We start from the raw sequence: 18,601 nt of genomic DNA on the forward strand, positions 1-18,601 counted from the left end.
TAGCTTATTAAGGGATATAATGCTTATTAGTTCTATTGTGTGTAGTGTTTCTATGTGTGTATATGTGTTTGTATGTATGTATGTGTATGTGTGTGCCTTTATCTCAAGGAGGAAAACATTCACTCTCTAATCATCAGGCATGATCTCAACTGTGGTTGTTTCACAGATTCCCTTGAACAGATTTTTTTAAAAGAACTGAAATTCACTGTCTGTAAGTATGTATTCATTACATATCCAATAGTGGATAAAGATGGTAATGAGAGGCCAGCTTTCAGCAGGGTACAGGAACTCTGGAGCCACCAGGAACATAGCAAGATGGTTGGACAACTGGGCAGAGTTGTCATTTTTCTTGTGTGTTATGGTCTTAAAAGAGGTGAGACTGAGGGGTGTGTGGACTTTCCTAGGAAGGACTTTGCTGTACTACTACTGACTGATCTTTATAAAGCCATGCTTCATAACTTTGTGCCTCATGAATCTGAGGAATTGGTATGAACTGTAGTTCTTCCAAGTCATTTATGAGCCAACTATTTATATTGGCTTTAGATGGTCATTGCAATAAACTTATAAGATAAGATACTTAGTAATCTTTAATACCCAAGGTTGCCATATGCTTCAGTTGAACTATGGAAACTTCTGTGATATGTTTAGTCATCAAGTCCTCCTGATGGCAATAAAGGAGCCAAGGCGTTCTTGCTAACTCTGGGATGCTATGCGGAATGAATTTTTGAATGGTTTATTTCTGCATTAGAGGCAAACATCAACCTTCTGGGGTTGTCCACATTCCAACATCTTGCATCTGCTGTATTTATGACAGAAACAAGAGAGGGGAAAAAACTTATTTAGTCATCTGCTGATTCCATTTGGTGCTAAACACATACTTCTCTCTAGAGTGTAAGAATGTAATTTATTCTGTTATCATGGGTGGATTGAAACCATTCCTAGACACTTGAATATTTAAGTTGGCAAAATTGAACAGTGAATGCTCTGCATGTAGATGGCCCGTAGTCTTTTATTTTAAAGTCAGGGTTCTCTAACTTGTCCAGGCTGGCCTCAGACTCATAATTCTCCCACCTTATCCCCCCGAATCACCTGGATTATGGGTATGGGCCACTGTGCCCAGTTCTGTAAACAGTAACTGAGTAGGAAACTCCTTGTCACTTGGAAACCTGGGATTTGAATCCCACTTGTCTTCTTTTTATTTTTTATTTTTTTATAAATTAGAAATATTTTATTTATTATTATGTGCACCGGTGTATTGCCTTCACATGTGTTAGTGCACCTGTGTTGTGCAATGCCCATGGAGGCAGAAAAGGGCATTGGATTCCCCTGGAACTGGAGTTAAGGACGGTTTGTAGCCACCATGTGGGTGCTGGGACTCAAACCCGGGTCTTCTGCAAGAACAGTCAATGTTCTTAACTGCTGAGCCATCTCTCCAGCTGCCCACTTGTCTCCTAAAAAAAGAAAACACTTAGGTGATCTGTTGACTGTGGCCATTAAGCTGCCTGGTGTGAGTTTATCAGTTTTCTATGAGACAGTTGGTAAGCATGAAAGGTGATTTAAATTAACCCTACAACTAAATCTTAAGATACACAGATATACTTGTTAAAATATTCATTTATAGAATGAAATATAAAAAGGAACAGGAAGCTTGTATTACAGTTTTCCGAGCCACTTATCTGCCTTTAACCTAAGTGTTTTCTTTATTCTTATACTCTATGATAGGACATTATTTTGTATATTAGGAAGATGTTCTAAATTGTTAATTTCACATTCTTAATCTGGATTGAAGTTCATTCATTTATTAAATAGATAAATACTTGTGAAGTACCTTTCATAGATCTTCATGGAATTTCCACTCTAATGAAAAAGATACTTAAATGATAAATAATTATAACATATACTATATTAATATGAATAGTAAGAAGAAAATAAAGACAGAAAAGGGATAAGACATATCGAGAATGGAATTATTGGTTAATCTTTTTGACTGGGTAACCAGGGAAGAAAGACAGAAAGACCTAGAAGTAAGAGATGGGCCGGTGAGACGCGTCGTTGGTTTGAGTGCTTGCTGCTGAGTCTGACAGCCTGAGTTCAATCTCTGGGAGTCACATGGTGGAAGGAGAGAGCCAATTCCTGCAAGTTGCCCTCTGCCTTCACATACACATATTGTGGCATACGCACCCACACTCACCTACTCACCACCCCCACTGAAAATAAATAAATAAATTATTAAGTGTCTTAAGACGCGAGTGAGTGAGTGAGCCCAGTCATAGATCTAGAACAGCAATGAGAAGGTCTAGGTTAGGGTCACACTGACTTCTTGGGAAATAGCAAGGGGTCAAGTGCTGGATGATAGAGCATGGGGATATTGAGGAGGGGTGAGGGAGAGAAATGGGTGGTTTGAGGCCAGCCGTGACATGAAGACCTGTGCAGGTGATAGATCAAATTCTGAGTAAATGAAGGTGAACTGACAGGACTCTTTTTCAGACACAATATGATATATACTAGAAAGAGAAATTTACAAATGAAAGCAAAGTTTTTGGTGTGGATGACTGGAAAGAATGGCATTCAGTCGACTGGGGAAGGTTCTGAAAATTGTGAGTGGGAAAACTCCTGGTTTTTAAAATTTTAATTAAATTTTTGTGCATTTCATATAATGTAACTTAATCTCTTTAGGTCCCCTCCCCCATCCACATTTCCCCCAAATCCCTACTGGATTTCATTCATTCTGTCACATATTTTAAGGCCTATTGAGTCCAGTTTGTGTCTCCAAATGCCCCTCGGTCTGTTCATCCACTAAAGAACCTTGTCAGCCTGTTTAGCATCAGTTCCTTGAAGAAGACCAATTCTCCTTCACTGAACAGAGATCAGTGGCCAGTAATGAACACATATTTCGATATTTTACATTTGAGAGGGTCTTTCACAAGCCAGTGGACTCATGTGCATTCTCCTGGGCATCCTTTACCTGCTTCATTTAGAAATATGGCCCTGCCGCTCTAGGAAGCATTTCTTAAATGTTGTATACTTTTCTATATAATTCCCAGGGCCAATCTTATCTCTTTCACTAATTTCATCCTATTCCATTTATTTCAGCATGTAACTATTCAACAGTTTCTGGGGAAAATGAGATTTCAGAGCTAGGTAGGCATGCTCATTTTGTATTTTTTTACAGAACAGTTCAATCCCACTGTGTGAATACCTATTGAAATCAACTGTTTAGATACTCAAAGTAGCAAGACAGTTAACCCAAGTTAGTCACACAGGGGCACCACCTTAGCTTTTTGAAAAACCTGTCCATTGTGGGGGCATCTTTATGTGCCTTCTGTTCAAGGTTTTGCTCCCTGCTGGAGAGCAGGCTAGAAAGCAGGTGTTTTCTATCGCTGCCTAAGATTCAAAGCAATAAGCTATGAATGACACAGTTGTATGTAAATGCTGTAACTGCTATTGTTGGATTTTGAAAAGAGGTGCCAGCAGGACACTTTCAAGGATAGTCCATAAACAAATCTCTGTAGCCCCAGTTGGAACAAAATTAAAACACTTCCTTTCTATACTGAACAGATCTTACCTTTTATGCTTGTGATTTATTTTTCCAGAATTAGAATTTTATTTTATTGAAAAGTGAATTATCTTTGTCTGCCAGTGATACCCTTAAAGGTGGTGAGAGGTATTACTAATTCATGAGTTACTATGTGATGTTCCTATGCTAAGCACTGTCAATGGGGGTATTAAGGTCATCTGGATCCCAATGAAGTGCTCATGTGAGAGACACAGCTGTGTCAACAAATAGTACCCAGAAGGTAATGGCTTAACATATACTAGGTAGTCTATGAAGGCAGGGTGTGAGTGGAATCGGCATCCTGATAGAATGGGAGGATCTGAGAGGATTCAGAGGAGAAATAGGCAATGTCTAGATGGTGTACAAGGGAAGGTGCGAACACAGCTCGCAGGAAGGCTCCTGTGGACGGTCATGTGATCCTGTGTGGCTGTAGAAGAGGGGCCTGACGGGGGTACAGGAAGAAGTAAGGCCCGTGAGAGATGATCATTGCTCATCTGGAACAACCCTGTGGGCTTTATGATGTACAAGCTTTACTTATAGAACTTCGTAGTACTCACTGGAAAGTTTTAAATTGGGGAACAAAGTCCAGATTTGAAGGACACTTCACGGGTCCTTCCTCCCCATGTTTCCATGCACACGCTTTACAAGAACCCAGCACTCATTCTCCCCTAAGCTTATGTGCCACCAAGGACAAGGACAAAGGAACCTAATGTAGAAAATACAGTGAGAAAAGAATAGAATTTCCTTTATCGGTGGAGGCCTCAAGCCTGTTTCTCAGAACTTCTTGTGGATCAGCAGATAATCAGGGCCATTCGGACTAAGAAGGCTCAACAAGAAATGGGGAGGCAGACTTGCTCATAAGAAAAGAGGATTTCAGTTCCAGGCATGTGTATTTCAAGACCCAGATTCAGTACCTGGAGCTTCAAAGAGTTAAGAAGCACCTGTCAATTTAAATTTTGTATTTACCATTGCCCACCTGAAGGCAGGGAGAAACATTTTATGGAGGGAATATGGCCTGCGGGTTGTTCTTAGAGACAGATCAAATAGAAAAATGCTGCAGAAGTGTTTCGTATTTAATCATTTAACCTCATTAATGCCCTGAAAAGTAAGACTTATTGTCTTCATTTTGTAGCTGAAGGTAGGTTAATTACTCTACTTGAGGCCTCCCGTGGCTGAGGAATCTGTGTTGGGTTCTACCTCTTGCTATTTCTGTTATAACAAGGCTGGCTTCCTGTGTTGGAAGTGCTCCACGCTCACTCTTTGTAGCTTATTGTAGGTTCGCTGGGCTCAGGGACATGTATTATCTATTCCATCCATCTCTTCCAAGGTCAAGTATCTATATGCTACGGAGTAGAATGTATTAGTTTGGCAAATATCAGGGCTATAGTTTAGAGCAGAGGCCAGGAGTTCTGATAGCTTGACCAATTTGGATTAGGATGTGTTCAAGCAGGGGAGATAGTCTATAGCATGCTGGAGCCCAGACATCCTCATTACTGATGTATTTCATCTTCATGCCTCCTGCTTAGAATAAACCCCCACATTGGTAGTCTCAGCTTTAACGTCACACCTCAGCACAGGTGTTCCAAGCTTGTTGAATTAAACTAAAAAGCCAAACAGTTTTTCTCTGAGAAAAACAACCGTTAGTTGATCATTACTAAGATGTGAATATTTGGATTTTTTTTAATCAAAAAGAGGCTGGATATTCAAAATGGTTTATTAACTCTTTTTCTGATCTCTGGCATATTTTTGATCCTTCTAAATAGTTTTATGGACTACCTTTTAGTTTCAAGTCTTACAGTTTTGGCCTCAGTGAGATGGGGAGAATGGGGTGCTGGTATCGGTGAGTTTCTTGGAGGTTTTCTCTCAACTCAGATGGGCTTTAACTCAGGGGTCAGGGTGCCATAAAATTATATTCACACAAAGATTCCATTGAATCAGTGGCCTCTGAATTCTTATCTCACAAATTTGAAAAATGAGACTCACAGACCACAGAAGTTAAATTTTAGAGAAGTTTCTTATATTTCATAGGTGATAATTCAATAGAAAAGGGGCAGGAGCTCCTGCACAGCAGGGGTGGTCCGAAGAAACAGGGTTCACTCAGGCTAATCTTGGTGCTTTTTATTGGACTGATGGAAGAAATTGGGGTGAGGCCTGGGGAGGCTGTCAGTCCAGTTGTCCCACCCATGTATTCAGGTGCCTCCTCATAGCTTTGGGAATGTCCTCAGGTAGAGCTTCGAGCAAGGTGGCCATTGAGGAGAGGGGATAGCCAGGAGCCAAGAACCAGAGTTCCCTTCTGGCATTTCTGATGCCAGCAAGGACAGAACTATGGGTAGAACCACAGACTTTTCTGCAACTGCTCCTTTCAGGGTGCCTGTCCTCAAACTGCCTGATCCATTTCCATCTCCTGTGCTTACCATTAGGTTTTCCTATCAGTCTGATTCTGCAACTAAAGTAAGGGAGTGTGTTTCTAGGCTCAGTTGTATTAGATCTGACAATGATTTATCACGAAGATAATGACGGCAAAGTCCTTTCTCTCTTGGGTCACCACAGAAAGACAGAAGTGAAGGAATTTATCTATTTTTTGGCCATCTTTGGAAACGGATGCTAAAGCTATTGACAATAAATGGAAATAATGCTGGGTAGAAAGCATACTACGATAGGATCCGATCTTCCGTAGCTGGAATATTAACAGAGAAAGTAATTAAGTGTCTGGGTGAGGAAGGATCATGGTGGTCCAGTAAGGCTGACTTTCTTAAGAACAGTCATCACTTTGTATAAAGAATTATTCATTTCCATTTTTGATAAGTGAGCACAGAACACTTTAAAATATCTCTTATTTTAAGCCCTTGTGAAAGAATCAGTAGAAATATGAACAGAATAAACAACTTTGTAAACCTAAGGGATTATTGACTAGGAAGTTACATTTGCATCTTTGGTCTGGGATCCTGTTTGGAGTAAGAGATGCCACTTGCTCTCTGAGATGCACCGGAATGTTCAGGAATCGGGTGGTCCATGTCTCACAAGTGAATCACAGAATACATTGCATGGATAACAATATTTATTGATCTTGGACTATGCATTAAAATTCAACCTAATGCTCATGATTTTTCATGAGGAAAAGAAAAAGCTTTCCAACTTACAGGTAGTTGGATCTTCTTGGGAGATTAAATGATAAATCATAAACATACAAATGGAAGCCAACTCTGAAGAACTGCAGCAAAATCTTATTGAAATATCTCATTATTTTTCTATCTGTCTCTGCTTCTTAAATAATATGGCAAGTGGCTTCAGATAGAATTTTGTTTTTTAGATGTAAACTCTAGGCAAACAATAAATGTCATATATATTTTACTTGCTTCAGAAAGATAGAAAATGAACATAATATATTTTGATATACTTCGGGTGACTAATAATGAACTTATATAAATTTCTTTGGCTGATACGACAGTACAGCACTCTGTATTAGAATTAATAAAGTTGAGTGTGTTAGTACTTGCCTATATTTTAGTTCTCTGGATGCTGAGGCAGGAGATTTCGAGGACAGCCTATGAGATCCTATCTCAAGAAACAAACAAGTGATGGCATTTTCCAAGGTTTGTAACAGTCACCCGGGCCTTTCTGCCATTCCAGGTATGCATGGATGACCCACGACATACTTTGAAGCTTATCTGTTATCTGAATACTATTATTCCATGGTTTCTCAGTTTGCTGTTTGAAAATGATACCATGGAAAATAAGAACAGACTAGTGGTGAACGGCTCGCTGCTGTTTAATGATGTCCTGATTATACAATCTTGAGTTTTCTTTTCTTTCCTCTAAATTTTCTTTTATCTACCATCTGCTCTGGTTTTACCATCTTTCATCCCTCTGGTCAGTTACGGTCAAGTATTCCATTTCCTAATTTATGTTAGAGAAAAATGTTTAAATCAGCAGGTGTTTGCACTGTTTTATTTTCCAATAGAACATGAAGCTGCCCAGTGACCAACGGAACAGTTAGCAGACAGCGTCTTGGCAGAGGAAGACTGGGGGAGAGGAGCCAACCCAGACAGATTCCAAACAGCAGAGTGTACACAGGCTTTCCTGCTATGAATCTCCTTAATCTCAAGAAAACAAAAACTGTTCTTTATAAGCTACTCTTCCCTCCCCTATCAGAGTGGTTTTTTACCAGTTTCTAAAGCCTCATTTGAATGCCTGCAAGAGAAATTTGATAATTTGCATGAAGTGCTTTGCTGAGCAGAGTATCTGCTGAGTTATTCCATACGGGCAGGGATGTAGTTTAGTAAAGAAAATTTCCCCGAGTCTCCGATATGCAGGTTTGTCTGAGGGCACATGGGATCAGTCATTGTGTAAATCCTTTAGCTTTGTCTTTCTGACGGCCAGCCTACAGGAGTTTTCTCTGCTTGTGTTTACTTTCAAAAGAAAAAAAATTAAAATCCAATTCCCTTAATTAGGCAGAAGGTGGACTACACACCTAATTTTTTTTAATCATTCCCTTAAGGTGGGAAATTCAACAGCAGGGCCGGTCACACTGAATTTATACGAGTGGGGTTTGCAGCAAGAAGAGCACACTGCAGATACTTGCTTGGCTTTACTAACTTTTTTGTTTTTTGTTTAGCTGACTTTATGTAGACTTAATTTTTTTCTATATTTATTTATTGTGTATATGTTTGTGTAGATATATGTGTGCCACAGCAAGTGTGTTGAAGGTCAGAGGACAACTTGTAGGAATCACTTCTCTCCCTCTACCACATGGGTCCTGGTGTTTAAACTCAGGTTATTGGCTCTGTGGCAACCACCTTTACCTGATGGGTCATCTCATTGGCTCTTATGTAAACATTTAATTATTGAATTGTACCTTTCAGAAAATTGTACAGCTCAGAAGTATACAGTTCAGAGAAAATTTATAGCCTGTCATCTGTGTAACTAGCCCATAGAAACACTGAACTACCAGAGTTGAGAAGATTTCTTTTCTAATCACTCTCCAATCCTCCTTTAAGATGAGTCCCCATTCTGGGCTGGAGAGATGACTCAGTGGTTAGAGCACTCACTGCTCTTCTGAGGACCTGTGTTTGGTTCCCAGCACCCACCTAGTGGCTAACAACCATCTGTAACTCCAGTTCCAGGGGATCCAGTGCCCTTTTCGGGACCTCCACAGGCATGATACACATGTAGTGCACTTACATACATGCATACAAAACCCTCATACACAAAATAAAAATAATAAAACCATTAATAAAATAAGAGTGGCCATTCCGATTTCTGCTCTAAATTCTTTCTGACTGAGTCTGGTCGTCCTGTGTGGATTTTCATTCTCATGTTGCATTGTCACTTGTGTTGCATTCATTTGCGTTTCTTTGGGTCGTTTCCAGGTCGGAACTCCTGTGAACAAGGCTACTAGGAACAGTTTTGTGCTGTTGATGAACATATGAACACATTTCCATGCATGCGCCTTGCATCCTAGAGTGAAATAGTGGAGTGCTGGGGTATATGTGTGCTCAGCTTTAGGAGGGATTGTGGAAGAGCTTGCTAAAGCAGTTGCACCAAGGATTTTACTAACATTTAAGGTAGACATAGGAACAGTTTAATTTGAGACTTCTGTGGCATTCTCATATACAAATGTGTCCGGAAACTCTGGATCAAACCATGTTTTTCACACTTTTGATTTCTTAGAGTAATTGCATCTAAGGCTCCCATCTCCTTTTGAGATTTCCTTCCTCTTATTTTTATTTTATTTTTTAAAAATTTTATCATTTTTATTTTATGTGTATGAGTGTACTGCCTGCATGTAGGTAAGTGCACCCGTTTTGTGCAATGCCTGTGGAGGTCAGAAGAGGCTGTTGGATACCCTGGGACTGGAGTTACGGACAGTTAGCTGCCATGTGGGTACTGGGATTCGAACTGGGTCTTCTGCATGAACAACCAGTGTTCTTAACTGCTGAGCCATCTCTCCAGCCCCTTCTTCCTCTTATTTTTAATTCATTGTTTTCTTTTCCATCAACACCAACATGTTAAAGTCATGTGCTGCTGAGTAATGGTGTTCAAAGTAATTATATGGATTTCATTCAAGAGAACTGAAATGAACCGGGAGAGACAGCAATATTAACAGATATTTTGGGTTATTTCACTCAAATCTGAATAGCTACTTTTAAAATCTAATATTTGTAGATTTAGCCAATAAGCCGTTCAAGGCACCAAGTTCTTTCATAGCTTCCAGAGAGTTTTCCAGTGTTTTCCTCAATAAGATGTCCTCTTGTTTTTTAGCTTCCACAGTACAGAAGTCATCCTGTCTTTCTAAACTGATTCTTGTGATAACTGATTATCCGTAGTAATTCATCTTTAAACTCTGTGTGCATTAGTTTTGTGTTTGTTTAATTCTTAACATTTAAAAATGTTTGGAAGTTCGGTATTTTCTGATACCTTTTTGGCAATTTAAGTATGTTCAGTATTTGGCCTTTGGGGCCAGCACCAAAATCACTGTGTTGACAGGGTTGACAGCTGCTGAGATCAGTGTTTGACTCCAATCCCTGTCCTTAGTGTAGAATTCATGCTGGCTGAAGGCATTGTTGCCTTCACACACAGCTCTGGCTCCCAAGTAAGACCTGATGATTCACAGATCACTATTTCTAGCCAAGATTCTTTGAATTTAAACCTTTGTATAGTGTAGTTTCATTTATATTTTATGCTAACCTTACATTTGGTATTTCACAAAATGTAGTTTACCTTTCTCTTCCAAACATTCCTTTTGCTGCGCTCTCATCTTGATGAACACATTTCTATGTTAGAGTTCCTAGAACCATTTTATAGACACCTCTAAATGCCTCTGATTTCTTCCTTCCATCTAAATATCCCAAAGCCCGACTGTTTTCACCCATCATTGTTACCTGGATCCATTCCTCTAAAGTCTGGCAATCTTGTTCAGTGTTCAGGCACCCACCGTTTCTTACCTGCACCTGGATTGTTGCCTGATCTCTCTGACTTCAATGTCATCCTCTTCAGTCTATCCAAAAGTTGTTGTTAGAGGCCTCTTGGAGATACCCATGTGAGGTTGTTGCATTCAGAGTTCTTTGGCATGGCCTGTGACGTGTCTCTCGTGGACCTTTCCAACTGTGCTCATCTGCTTCCTGCCCAGGTTTTTCTCTATTGTCACCAGTTGCTTCCTGAAGGCTACTTCCCTTTCTGTATTTCAGGCCTTTGCACCTGCTGTTTTCTTTGATTATTTTGTTCTTCACTGTTGATGAGTGGGTTTGATGCTGTGGATGAACCTGGATGATGTTATTCTGAGCAAAATCAGCCACACACACACACACACACACACACACACACACATACAAATACATGGTGATCTCATTTCTATATGAATTCTAAAAGAAGTCCAACTTATAGAAGGGAGTTTCATGGTATTTGCTAGGAGTAGGGCATGAGGGAAATGGAAATAAATTAGTTTAGTTAACGTGTATAAAGTTGTCATTATAAGATGTGTATGTTCTGGATATTTAATTATAACACAGTAACAATAACTAATAATACGTTGCTTACTTTATAGTAACTAGAAGAATAGAGCTGAAATGTCATAACATATATACGCATGATCCTTATGTATGGTGGGAAAGGTGCTAATTAAATTATGAAAATTATTACACAATGTATGTATGGGACAAAACACATGTTGTAGACCTTGAGTGTATGTGAGTTTTATTTATCAATTATGCTTCAAAAAGCTGGACGAGATTCTTTGCATAAATTTTATTTAATCCCTTCAAGCTGAGGACTTTCATCTATTGTGCTGTAGCTTTATTTTAATTTCTGTGTAATTTTTTTTATCTCCCCTTCAGACCTGAGAACTTTTTCTTTGCATCCCCAATACTTAACACAGTGCTTAAGGCATAATAAAGGCTCAAGAATGATTGGATGAATGGTTGATTCAACTGATAAGTTGGAGCTCTCCATTTTTATTATGTGAGTTTTAAAATCTCTAAATATACTTCTTTTCCTTGCCAGGGTTAAAAATCATGTGTGACTTTCTCTACCCACTTATATAGACTTGTAAGGTGTTCTTTTTTTCTTTTTAAATCCCATCTGTGAATTTCTTCATCAGCAGTAAGGTGTTCTTTTTTTTCTTTTTAAATCCCATCTGTGAATTTCTTCATCAGCTGGAATTATTTAATGTCTCCTTAACTTGGAAATCTCATCTGAGCTTTTTCTTTTGGAACATTCAAAACATTTAATAGGTTTCAACCCTTGAGGAGCTGAATTCTGTGTATTTCTCCAGAGACATCCCTCCATGACCTTGCTATTTAATTCATATTTCGACATGGTTTGGAATTAGGATAAATAGACAATCTATGAACCCATGGTATTATCAGTTAAAGCAACCACGAACACCCTGTAACAACTGTTTATTGAGAAGAATGATAGACATTCATTTCCATTTTACCTCCAAGCGTATTTGCTGCATTAACTGTATCGTGTGTGATATAGCCCTGGTGAGGAGTGGTCTTGTCCTCTTAACTTCTGTTATCTAAATGCTACAACCTGCCTCCCTTTCCTCTACCTGTCGTCATATTGTGTGTGGCGTTCACTGACCCTTTCTTTCATCACAGGCTTCACAGACTTGATATTTGGGTTGCTGGTGCTCACTAAGGATTCTGTAATTATCTTCGGTAGAGATGACAAAGCACATTTTCAAAAGTCAAACCATACTTGTACTTTTTAAAATGCTGAAGTCTTCATAGCAGTAAAGTTTACTACAACTTACAGCAAGATACACATAGCCAACATAAGAGCAAAAGAAATAATAGTTTTAAACTTTAACCTTCTTTGGAATAACTTATGATATTGATATTGCCATTCTAAATAAAGATTTGTAATGTGTAGGTTGCTTTAGAGAGAAAATTATGTAATAGATTGTGATTACACTGTAATGTATAGATAATCTTCCCCAGCTCTCTTTGAACATTGTATTTTCTATGTGAATTCATCTGTAGGGCTGAATATCTTTTCTAAAAATTATACTCTTTTTAAAAAATTTTTATTTATTATTTTTGTTTTATGTGTACAAGTGCATTGCCTGCATGTACATGAATGTACCCATGTCGTGCAATGCCGCAGAAGTCAGAAAAGGGTGTTGAATTCCCCTGGAACTGGAGTTAAGGATTGTTCTTAGCTTTCATGTGAATGCTGGGAATTGAACCTAGGTCCTCTGCAAGAGCAGTCAGTGCTCTTAACTGCTGAGCCATCTCTCCAGCCCCTCTAAATATTATACTCTTAATCTTCTAAGCCACAGTATGACTTATGTTAATGAATGCTGCTATAAAATTTGGGGGGATATGGAAATCACCAGAACCATCATAGGACAAAAATTGCATATCAATTTTGATAAAGTTAGAAAGTAATTCCCTATTATTCTACAATTACTATAAAGTTAGAGGATAATTCTCTATTTTTCTATAATTGCATACATTTCATTTTATCCATCTAAGGGGCTTCTAGGGTTGGATGAGACTGGTGTGCTCAGGGTTGCATGGCCACAGGCCGTATTCCATTTCTGCTGTGCTGTGTGCTGCCTTGTCAGAGGGTTGACAGAAGTATCATTATCTCCATTCTTACAAATGGAAAAACAGGCAGCAAAAGAACAGGAAACTTACCCAACTTGTAGTCCTAATGACAGAGCCAAAAGTAGGACCCAGACCAGAAATAAAGAAGAGATTGTAGTAAGCCGAGAAATCACAAATTGCTTTTCTTGGGTAATTAATGAGTGTGAGTAGTGGGTTGACAGCTACTTTTAACTGGCCTCCTTACAACTTGTAATGAAGTTGATCTTCCTGAAGTCTGCATGAAGTAGCAGATAGCTTTTGTTTTCAAAAGGGAAGGAACTAAAAATACAGTAGCACAAGCCATTTATTAACTCCGGCAATGTTATCTTGAGCAGGCAGGGTCTTGTGAAAAAAGAAAAAACAACAACAACAACCCCCCCAAACAACAACAAAAAAACCAAAGCCCACAGTGTTTGCAATGAGAAGACTTAAGTTTAGATCTATGTTCTTTTACCAGTCACTTAATCTTATACTAAATATCTATTTTATTAAAATAGAGCTAGTAAGAACAAACTAAGCCCCCCAAGGGTATTGTGATCAATAAGATACCACAGAGAAGCTCCTTTTAAGCTATGTCTTATATAAATTAAGTTCCCATTCTTGTGTAACAAATAAAGGAAATTCCTTCTAAGCAGGAAAGACTTATAACATTGTTTGAATGAGAACTCAGGAGTCACACTAGCAGTTTATAAAAGGCAAAATGCCATAATCAGGATCTGTTCTGTTGCCTAAAGATATTTAATGTCTTGAAACTTCTTTTTTAACTTTTAAAAACAGGATAATAATCACATTTATCCTGAATTTTTATGAATATTGTAAAATATATTGTATATGACATGCATAAAGTATTTTAAATGCCCTTGACCCTCAAGAGCTTTTTAAAGAAAATTTGTAGTAGTAAATGATATATTTATAGAAAAATCAAAATGATTGTATAGGGAATTCCCATCTACCTTTCTCTGTTTCCTCTATTGTTACTATCTTAACATTGCCCCAACAAAAGATGAACACTGATACATTACTATTAAGTATTCTTAATAGGCTTTATTTGGATCTAGCAGGGCACACAAATGTCCTCATTCTTTAAATTTTCTTTGAAGATTTTATACGTTTATGTACACCTGCTTGTCTGAAGGTACCCATGGAGTTCAGAAGAAAGCTCAGATCCCTTGGAACTGGAGTTACAGATGGTTATGAGCCACCATGTGGGTGCTGGGAATTGAGCTCTGCAAGAGCAGCCAGTGCTCTTCTACTGCTGAGCCATCTCTCCAGCTCTGAATGTGTTTCTTCAGTTCTAGGATCTGGTCCAGAGAACCATGTCCTCAGTCCTCATGTCCTCAGTCTCCTCTGATCTAAGAGAGTTTATCAGTAATTTATCTTGTTTTTCAAACCTTAAATGGTTTGGGGAATATTGCCCATGTGTCATACCAGATGTCCCTCAATCTGGCTTTATTTGTTGTGTGTCCCACTATTATGATAGATTTATGAGTGTCTAGACTCCTGTCCCTGAAGTGACATGATTTTGTCATAATATATCCATGTGACCTCACAGATGATGCTGGCCTTCATCACATGGTTAGGGTAGAGATTGCCAGACTTTTTGCCAGATCCTAATCTAGTTTTGACCAGCCAGCATTTAGGTGAGACTTTCCATCCCCCTCCCCATCCTGCCTTCCTGGTTTGTGATGCTTTTCATTTAGGTTTTCTTCAAATTGTCATTATCACGGCACAGAGACATCCTTGCTGCCCTCTACCTTTGATCCTTCAATTGCTGTGGCATTTTACTTTGTGTTTCATTCATATTTTTCATTGTCTGAGACTTACTTGCTTCTGTTTGCCTAGTTTGTTGTTTGGCTACGAGCTTTCTATCCCCAAACATGAACATGAGCTCCAGGACAGCAAGGGCCTTGTGGGATTCTTCACATCTCTACTCCTGGAGTTTAACACAAGGACTTTGTGCTCAGTAACTACTAGTTGGATAAATATCGAAGAAAAAAATGCAGGATTAACTTACTAGCATTTCTGAAAAAGAACAGAAAAAAGTAGCTGAATTGTGAGACGTTTAATTTAGTTTTTAATTCACTTGTTTTTGTTTTAATGAAAAGTGCAAATATTAATATCTATGGAAAATAGATTAACAGAATATTGATAATTCAAGATGCCTTATAATATGGGTACCAGACTAATTAAGTGACTTATATGGATGTAGTGATTAGTATTAATTGTCAATTTGACACAATCTAGACTCATCTGGGAAGGGAGCCTCAAGGAGGGGTGGTCTAGATTAAGTTGACCTTTGGGTACATCTGTGTTCATAGATGTATAGTCACTTTCTATGCTGTGATTAAAAACACTGATCAAAACCAACTTGAGGAGGAAAGGGCTTATTTGGCTTACAGTATAGTCTATCATCAAGGGAAACCGAGGTAGGAACTCAAATTAGGACCCTGGAGTACAGACCATAGAGGAGGGCTAGCCTACTGGCTTGCTCCCCTGGCCTTTGCACAGCATGCTTTCTTATACAACACAGGCCCACCTGCTCAGGGATGTCACCACCCACAGTGGGCTGGGCTCTCCCACATCACTCATCAAGAAGATGCCCCACAGACATGGCCACAGGCCAATCCAATGGAGACAGTCCGTCAGTTGAGATCCCCTCAACCCGAGTGTGTCAAGTGGACAACTAAAGCTGTCAAACACAATCTGTGAGTGTTGTCTCATGTTCATCAAGGTGGGGAGTTCCTTAATGGTGGTGAGTGGCACCATTTCCTAGGAGAGGAATTCCGAACTGTATGAGAGAAGGGGAGCCGAGCACTAGAGTACGTGGCTCAATTCACTGCTCTCTGCCTTTGACGGTGGGTGTAATAACAGTAGCTTCTTCCTGTTACTGCTGTCTTGGCTTTCCTGAAGTGCTGAAATGTAACTTGGAACTGAGAGTTCAGTAGACTCTTGCCTTCAGGTTGCTTTGTCAGGGTATTGTATTACAGCAACAGAAAACACAACCCAGGGACTGGAAATGAGTGGTCCGTGTGCAGATCTGCTCCTTTTTACAGGGCTCTGCCTTTGTGACCTTTAACTATGAGCTATCTCCCTTTCCCTGTTGTGGAACCCGAGGAGCTGAAGGATTGTAAGAATATGCGAGGCCTTTGATTAACTTACACCTGATTGCTTAGTGTCTCCTGTTTTTTGATTTACACTCTCCTGTTTCCATGTAACATGTGTTTCTTCTATGACCAATTGTAAGAGGGTACTTTTTTGTTTCTTCTCAGGACTTAAAATCTCCTAACCAGAGGGATGAAATTGCAGCAGCCCGGGCCACTTTGAAAGAGAACACCCCTCTCCTGCATTCGATTTGTTCGGCTTGTTTGGAACATTCTGATGTTGCTTCCCTCAAAGCCAGTAAGGACTCGGTCTGCGAGGGAATTCAGAATGCCCTCAATGTGATTTCAAATGCTTCCCAAGGCATCCCGAATATGCTGCCCCCATCTGAGCCTCAGGCTGCAACCCTGGGAAGTGCGCTTGATGAGCTGGAGGTAAGGGGGGGGGGAGAGAGAGAGAGAGAGAGAGAGAGAGAGAGAGAGAGAGAGAGAGAGATGGCTTAGGAGAGACGGGGGGGGGGGGGGAGAGAGAGAGAGATAGAGAGAGAGAGAGAGAGAGAGGAGAGAGAAGAGAGAGAGAGAACAAATGTGATCTAATGTCTCAATACAAAGTAAAAGAGAAGCAGGCTTCAGAGTTACATGGTGGAGTGTAGCATATGATAACACACAAATCTAGTTATCTAACTAGTCTATATCTTTCTCAGATCTTCCAGTGAATTGATAAGTAGGAAAATTTTCCATGAGTACATTTAGGATTCCTTTGTATTTCTTCCAAAGAAGGCTTTGAATTGTTTATGAGATTAATATGATGACTCGACTTTATATAGATCAACTTCTGAAGTGCAGGATTTATTTATTCCACAAATATTTATTACGGGCATTGTTCTGTGTGCTCAAAAAATATATGTGGTCAGTGGCCTTGACAAGGGCTTATACTTCCCCAGGAACAAATGGGCAAAAACCCCACACTAAACATTATGAATAACTAAATTGCATAGCGTGTTGTGAAAGGTGTGGTATTATCAAAGGTTTGAGGCGATCCAGGAATGGGGCAGGTGGAGTTCTAGAGCAAAGGCTCAAAGGCATTTTCCCCTGCTTTGGTGACAGCACAGAAGCCAGGGAGCCTGGGTAGAGTCAGCAAGGGGAAGTTACAGATAAGGTAGACAGCCAGCAGGACCAGGTTATAAAGGCTGTGCAGACTTCTATTCTGAGCCAACTGAGAATCTGTTATAAGGCTTTAACACAGTGAAACTTATATGTTAAAAGAAATATATTGACTCAAGGAAAATAAAGTTGAAAAGCTGGAAACCAGGTGGGAAACTGTTATAGGAATCTGGGTCCACCTTACATATTTTATGCATCAACTTATTCCCCCCTCACATGGGCATGTTAATGGAACAGTGAGGCTGAGTAGAGTCAGCTGGATTACAACAGAATGGATGTGGGGCATGAGCCAAAAGGCAGAGTCATGGCTAGTGTTGTGCAGCATCACAGAATGGAATTTTCAATCCAAGGCATTACTAGGAATTAATGCCTGGGAAGGCAAGTGGTAGGATGAAGTCCACAGACCCAGTAAGATCCACAGTGATTCTTAGGAAGCAGTCTTTAGAGTGCCTTCATCAGCCGGTGTACCCAGGCCTTTCTGCATCTTCCATTGCTGAATGTAGGTCACGTGCCCTGTGAAACTCCTCCACTCTGGAATCAGGGGGATTGCTCTGTGTAGGTGAGGATAGCCCGGTTCACAGCTGGACAGTAAGCTCTATTTGGAAGGCAGGGGAAGCTATTTTACCTCTTGTGTAGCATGGGTATTTAAATTTTAAAATTTGAGCAACTAGGTGGATGAAGTTTCATTAACACTGATGAGGGAGGCTAGGGGAAGGCTGGTTATGAGAAGATCAGAAACTCAATTTTTGAAAATGTTTTACTATTATTTTTTATTTCTATTGTCTGCATGTGTGTTAGTGCACCTGTGTTGTGCCGTGCTTGCAGAGGTCAGAAGAGGGTGTTGGAGTCCCTTGGAACTGGAGTTACAGATGGTTGTTAGCCGCTGTGAGGTGCTGGGAATCAAAGCCAGATCCTCTGCTAGATCAGTCAATGTTCTTAACTGCTGAGTCATCTCTCCAGCTCCCCAGAAACTCGATTTTTAACAAGTTGAGGTTGAGATGTTCATCAGACCTTCAAATATGATGTCAAAGATCATTGGTTATTGCAGTTAGACATGTAGTTCCACGGTGGGAGGTAGCATATTGTGGCATCCAAGGATAAGAATTCTAGCACCTTGATTCCTGGGTTTCTGTTTTGTGACCTTGGGAGATTATGGTGTTTTTATTTATAATGTGAGGCTGATAACAGTT

At 39.6% G+C, this 18,601-nt stretch overlaps 1 protein-coding gene across 1 annotated transcript in view; it reads left to right on the forward strand.

The window, feature by feature from the left end:
• Positions 1-18,601, forward strand: part of Ctnna3 (catenin alpha 3) — a 1,668,564-nt gene that overhangs the window by 368,509 nt on the left and 1,281,454 nt on the right. The window contains exon 6 of the mRNA XM_008835377.2: positions 16,419-16,682. Within this exon, the coding sequence (XP_008833599.1) occupies positions 16,419-16,682 (264 nt within the window). The remainder of the gene's footprint in view (positions 1-16,418; positions 16,683-18,601) is intronic.

The sequence above is a fragment of the Nannospalax galili genome, unplaced genomic scaffold (assembly GCF_000622305.1).
Source record: "Nannospalax galili isolate Female #2095 unplaced genomic scaffold, S.galili_v1.0 scaffold116, whole genome shotgun sequence".
NCBI classification, from domain to species: Eukaryota; Metazoa; Chordata; class Mammalia; order Rodentia; family Spalacidae; genus Nannospalax; species Nannospalax galili.